This window comes from Mus caroli, chromosome 11, assembly GCF_900094665.2.
Source record: "Mus caroli chromosome 11, CAROLI_EIJ_v1.1, whole genome shotgun sequence".
NCBI lineage: Eukaryota > Metazoa > Chordata > Mammalia > Rodentia > Muridae > Mus > Mus caroli.
Window position 1 is genome coordinate 8,968,509 of NC_034580.1, and position 6,583 is coordinate 8,975,091.

Here is a 6,583-nt window from a genome sequence, read left to right on the forward strand (position 1 = left end):
TCCCAGTACTTGGGAGGCAGAGGCAGGTGGATTTCTGAGTTCGAGGCCAGCCTGGTCTACAAAGTGAGTTCCAGGACAGCCAAGGCTATACAGAGAAACCCTGTCTCGAAAAAACAAAAAACAAAACAAAACAAAAAAAAAAGTAAAATTCCTAGGTGTATCGCCCACACCCAGAGACTTAACATTACTTAAGTGAGTTGACAGAATAAAGAACAGCTCAGAAGTAACATCTTTAAAAATGTAGCTCAAATTTAGTATTGAAGTTTTATGACAGATAATCCTTATTTTCGCATTATTAAGGATCTAGACACTCTTAAATACATTAGCCAAAAGCAAATGTGATATGTAGCTACTATTTCTTTAATATCAAAACACATATGGTTTAGTACAAACAGGAGTGTATGGCTGGTCATACTGGACACCAACAGAAATAGGCCCTCTGTCTTGATACTGTGTTCTAAAATATTTCACTAGCTATCACTTCTGACTAGGTGAAACTGACTAGTGACAGGTGAGACTAGTCGACAGGTAAAATCATTTCCTACACTAGCCAGCCAGCCAACCTGAGTTCAGTCTCTGTGGGAGGAGAGAACTGACCCCCAGGCTTCCCTCTAATTTCAACTAAGGCATCACAAAATTTGTGCAGTCACACTCAAACACACATTTTAACAATGAGCTCTAAAATTCCCTAAGCAACACATTAAATCTTCATACAATCTCCTTCCCAGGAAGATGCTTGTCATGGTTGCTGCTTTTATGGAAGACAGATATGATTTCAATCCAAGGAAAAATTTGCATTTGTGTTCTTAACAAAGATAACACTCTAAGGAGATGAATTTATATTCACCAGCCTATCTATCCCTTCACTAATCTTTCTCTTGTCCATTGCAACCAGTCTACACTGCTCGAAGATGACTGAGGTGTTCTCAATAACAACAAATTTATCCCATCAGTTGTGGCTGTCACTTGGGGAAAAAGAGAGTTTATACAAAGTAACTTTATAACTAACCTCTGTAGTATCAGATAAAAAGCAAACATCCCTCAAGCACATTACAAACACTGCCTAGTCTCAAGAGATAAAGAAAACAGTACTTTCAGATACAAGCCAACAAATTCTAATTGCTTTCCATAACATTCTGAAGCCCCAAATGTCACAATTCTTTATGATAGGCAATCAATACAATTTAATATAAAATATACTTGCATTTCTTTCTTTGCATTCTAACTCAAAATACTTCATATTAAACTTGTAATCTTTGTTAAAAATATATAAGCATATTTATATTTGGGGGTGTTTATTCAAGGTATAACAAATGAGAAACAGCAATAACAAGTTACAAAAATAGATCTACATTTCTTGGACAAAAAGGTGGAAACAATCATATAATACGCTGGAGGTTCAGGGGCATCAAGCCTTGTAAAGTTTTACTGTCTCACCCATAGCATAGGACTTTGGTTTTCCCTTGTGACACCCAGTGAGGAAGACAAACCTGGGTTGCCCTCTTGGCTGCCTAGGGAGCAGGCTGGCTGGAGGACATAGGGTGGTTTCACTATTACCAGACACCTTCATCAGTTTCTGCACTCTAGGGATCTTTGCAGGCCCCCTAAATATTCCCTTTATATTTATTTATTTTAAAAGTGGTGAAATAATTCAGTTCCCTTAAATAGAGTTATGTAACAATCTAGAAAAGTCGCAATTTTAAAAGCAATTCTGTTTACATCTCCCAATGTCATTTTGAGGGCTCCCCATTACCATGAAAAAGTATTCCCATATTTATTTTTTAAGGGGAATTTGTTTCTTCAAAGGAATTATATAACCACAACCACACCTTAACGAAGAAAAGTCTTTTTTTTTTTTTTAACATTCCGTAGCTTCAAGATTATGAGTTAGAAATGTATCTTACTTTTTTGGAAGCCTCGAGGGGAGATTTTAAGAATAAAGAACTGGTTTAGACGGCTTTTATAAACACTTGGGCAACAAAGTCAGTGGGCAAAGGATCGGGTGAGTCAGTGGGACATAACTGCTAAAGAAAAGAGATTTGTTGTCCCCAGTGCCGCCTTAGAAAATCCAGCTGCTCAAGTGGAAAGTGGGCCATTTCGGGAGCAGGTGCGGACCCACCCCAACTCATTCCATTCGCAACACTCATAACACATTTGCTCCAGAGAGAAGAGGTCAAAAGCCAGCCCCACGGCACTCTCTGAAATCTACCTAGTATGCAAGGGTTGTCAACTGTCCTGGCAGAGATGGGCACGGAGGGGCACGATTCGGGGAGTGGGGGTTAAAGGGCAAGACTATTTGACCTGTGTTAGGCAAGTTTCTCTTGGGCAAGTAAAATCCTCAATGTGACAGGGAATCTCTGTCCGCCAGGTGTGGAGACAGCAAAAAGAAACTAAAAGGGTTGAGGCACTAGAGGATCCTGAAGACAGGATTGACAGCTCTGCTTTACAGGTCCGATGAAGAAGGTCCTCACCTCTTCAGACACAAGGGAGATCCCAGCACAAAGGCTTGGGCAGAAGAGTGTTCACGAAGTCCCTTTCCCACACACCTCCCCAGATCTCCTGACTACATGGGTCCCAACAGACCAAGTACCCTCTTGTCATTGAGGTAGGGAGCAGCGGGCCACAGGGCCTGCGAGGAGTGGCTGGAGGAACCTGTGCATGGGACCAGACAGACTCAGCTGGAGTTTCAGGCCTGGATTTTCCTTGTCCCCCTCGGCCCATGATTGCCACTATTGCAAGGGGCTGGAGGTAGCTCAGAGCTGGGGTTCTGCACGGAGGGATAGCACTCCCTCCACCCACCCACCCCCCAACACACACATACACAAACATACACAAGGGCTTTCACAGCAGCACCTCTCGCAGAAAGTGTTCCCGAGCAAGGCCTGCCACGGTTACTGGAGCAACGACCCAGGCGCCCCAAGTCCATAACACCTCGGGAAGAACCACGCCCGCCCTCGTGGGCCCGCTTACCCTGTGGGGGGCTTGGCCGCCAGTGCACGCGGCGCGTCCATGGAGCCAGCGGGTTGCTCTGCCGGCCGACTGGGGCGCTGGCTGCGGCGCCGCCGTCCTCATTCACTTTTTCCGCGCTGACCCATCGTCCTCCCACGCGGGGCTAGCGAGGACAGCGGCCGTGCCGAGAGGACGGAAGCGACCTGGGGCGTCCGGGCGTGCGGGGGCGTGCGGAGAGAGACCGACGCGGCTACCCCGGGCGCGGGAGCAAGGTGCGCCGCCCCCCGCCAAACTGGCTCAGCCGCGCCCACCGCGGCGCCGCCCCGTGCCCGCGCGCCGCTCCCCAGCGCCCGCCTCTCCGCGCGCCCCCGCTGCCCGCCGGAGCACACCTGGGCGGGGCGCGCGCCCCGCGGTGGGCACCGAGTCGCCTGCCCAGCCGGCTGGAGGAACTAGGCGGGCAAATACCTGGCCACCTGTGGCTGCGCGGGGCGAGGCGGGCCAACTAGGCTGCTAGAACCGACTTGAAGGAAGAGAGAAAAATAGATGGTCTAGCACCTCAGTTTCTGCCCCAGAACCTAAAAGAACCTTTGTTAGAGCCAGAGATCTACTGTAAGGGGAGGGGAGAGTGGTCCAAAATGAGCTCCTTGGTGTGCAGCCTAGGAAACTGGAGAGGGATGCAGCTTGGGGTAAGGGGCACACCTTTCTGAGAAATCAGAAAGCAGTGAGGCTGGAGTGTGGACCTCCAGTGCCAACGAACTGCACCTGTTTGGATGCATGCTTCTGCTTGCCAGCCTAATTGGCTGGATAGTAATGAACGCTACTGTGGCCCCAGCCCTGTGATTCCCATGTTGAGTGGTGAGCAAAAATACCAGCAGAGGCAGCAGGTGCTGAGGCCTCACTGCAAGTCAACCTGAGGATCCAGAACCACTGAGCTTCCCTTCTCCAGCCTGCTAATTGACCTTAGGGGAACAGGAAAAGAACCTGATTGCTATGAAGTTCCACCCTTCAAATACAGCAGTTGTACTAGGTTCTCAGGATTGGAATAAAATGCCAGTAAGATGCAAAATTCTGTGACTGAACTCTGTATCCAGAAGCTTGCCTAAGCTTTTCTTCCTCTGAACCCCAACTTTCTGTTTAAGGAAAGAGGGGAGACCAGTGTACAAAATACAAGTCCTGTAGCAGCCTTCTTTGCTCCAGCCACAGTGCCCACTCAAAGCAGGTGAACCACTTCATACCTACAGCAGAGCCTGGCTTCCTTTTGAACACAATACTCAGAGCATTTTCCCACCCGAGGGCCTCTGGGATCTGTAATGTGTATCCTGCAGGTTCTGCTCAGATACCTGCTCCTCAGGGATCTCTTTTCTGACCTCTTTGTAGCAAAGGACATCCCCACTCTCAACTCCCATCTGCTTCTTGTCCACTGTCTTGAATTTTGTTTGATACTCTTGCCGATTGTCTTGATATTATTCCTCATGGAAGCATATCACTTTATCTTCTGTGTGTGTGTGTGTGTGTATGTGTGTGTGTGTGTGTGTGTGTGTGTGCTTTATATGTCTGTTTATAATCAAAATGCTTACATGCATTTACATTTTATATTTATATAAACTTGAGTGTATTAATTACACATGCAAGTGGTATAAATACATGTAAATATACATGTCATATTGAATATGTTTACCTTTATGTGTTTGGCATGAGTCTCTTCCCTGAAAATGTGACTCAGTGTAGAGTGAGCCTTGTCTGGTGTTTTTCATTACTCTTAGCCTTTAGGACAGTGAATGAGGGTGAATTAGGGCTCACTACATAAAGGGAAATTGAGTTTCTAGGCCTCTCCCCAGCTCTGGGTATGGCTATCGGAAGGTCTTTCCTGGAATCTGAAAGATCTCTTCATGCTCTGGACACTACTGTGGGAAAGGGTAACCTGGGAGAGGTGGTTAGGCCAGGAACTAGGGGTCTGGACTCCAGTGAGAAGTAACAGTGGCTACAGAGAAGCCAGAAGTCATGAGCATGGCAGATAGTTGGTTGTCAGAGATAGAATACCACAGGAAAATCATGAGAGGACGTCATTGTCCACCTCCAGGCTGAGCTTCTGATTTCTGTCCTAGGAAAAAGGCCCTGGCAGTGCTGGGCCTGGACAACCTCCAAGTCTACAGAAGCCACTAAACACCACAGTCTGAGAAACCCAAAAGGGAAATGGAGTGGGTGGCACAAACTGAGAAGAGTTATCACAGTGAAGCAAAAGGCAAGATTAGGCTTCATACCAGCAGGAGGGTCTAAGCACCCAAGGCCTCTGCTTGCAGTGTAAATAGGTCAGCCCTGGCATTCCCAAGCCAGCTATCCTAGTGTAAAGTGTGCCAACAGATCCATCTATGCACTCTTGTTTCCAAAAGCATGTATTCCACAGATATACATGAAGGCCAGTAACAGGTAGAACTAGACCCATTATTAAATATTAAAATATTTTAAGTGCTGAGGGGTTGGGGATGTATTTATCAGTTTGCATTATTTGATTAGTCTTCTTGGACTGATGATGTTAGGTTCATCAGGCTACCTCTCCCCATCACTATGTGCCCTTGATATGACCCTGGGCCTTCCTGGACATCCTATATCTACTAGAATAAACCTAGACCAGATACAGGGTGCCCAGGAAGGCCCACAGTCATATGAAGGGCACATAGTGAGGGGGAGAGGTGGTCTGTCTAAGTCAGTGCTTCCTGAATTTGAATGTTCAAAGGATGCACATTCTGATCCAGTCAGTGGCGCACCAGAGAGCTTTTGTTCCTAATGGGCTCTCAGGGATGCAAAATTTGTTGGCGCAAGGACTGAAGGTCACACACAGTAGCTTCTGGATTGATCTTGTACTGACAGGTAATGTTGGCCGCAGCAAATTCCTTTTCTTTAAACATTCATTTCCTTCTGTGAAATGTGAGATCCGTCTGAACAAATTCAGGTTTTGTGGGGTCTTAGCCTCACATGACTTTAGGAATCTTTTAAAAATAAAAACATAAAGCATACCATGGGCCCTTACTCACACAAGTGAGGCTGGCTACCCGCCTTGACATAGCACTAACTAGTCTTCTGGCCAAACGACTGTGATTAAAACACATGTAAATTGCTAGAAAAATAAATAAATAAATAAATACATGATTGATGTAAATTGTGACTCCAAAGTGGTTGTTTATTGTACAGACTGAATTTGTGGCTCTTTAAAAAAAATAATAAATAAGTCCTGATCTATAGTCTACAGTATTTGGAGAGAAGTTCTGGGGATGTAAGATGAAGCAAGGACATATTGTTGAATCTCTAATCTCACATGGTAGAAGTCCTGTAAGAAGAGGAGAAATGTCAGTATGCTCTGAATATGCACAAGAAAGGCCGTGTGAGTACTCAGTGAGAGGGTGGCTGTGTACAACCCAGGGAGCAGCCTCTCACCATAACCCAAGCCTGACAGCATATCAGTCTTGTCTGCTTCAGCCTCAACGGCTCTAAAAATGAATTTCCATTTTTCAAGCTGCCCATTCCAAGGTATGTTTGTTATGGCAGTCTGAAGAGACTAGCATAGATATAGAAAACAAACCATTAAAAATTATAATTGTTGCCCGGTGTGGTGGCGCACACCTTTAATCCCAGCACT

The 6,583-nt window shown here is 46.0% G+C and overlaps 1 protein-coding gene across 5 annotated transcripts in view; it reads right to left on the minus strand.

The window, feature by feature from the left end:
* Positions 1-3,264, minus strand: part of Cobl (cordon-bleu WH2 repeat protein) — a 230,454-nt gene extending 227,190 nt beyond the window's left edge. For all 5 annotated transcript variants that reach the window (XM_029483416.1, XM_029483415.1, XM_021176724.2 and 2 more), the window contains exon 1: positions 2,971-3,264. In XM_029483416.1, coding sequence (XP_029339276.1) covers positions 2,971-3,011 — 41 coding nt within the window. In that variant the 5' untranslated portion in view covers positions 3,012-3,264. The remainder of the gene's footprint in view (positions 1-2,970) is intronic.
* Between the last annotated feature and the right edge of the window lie 3,319 nt (positions 3,265-6,583).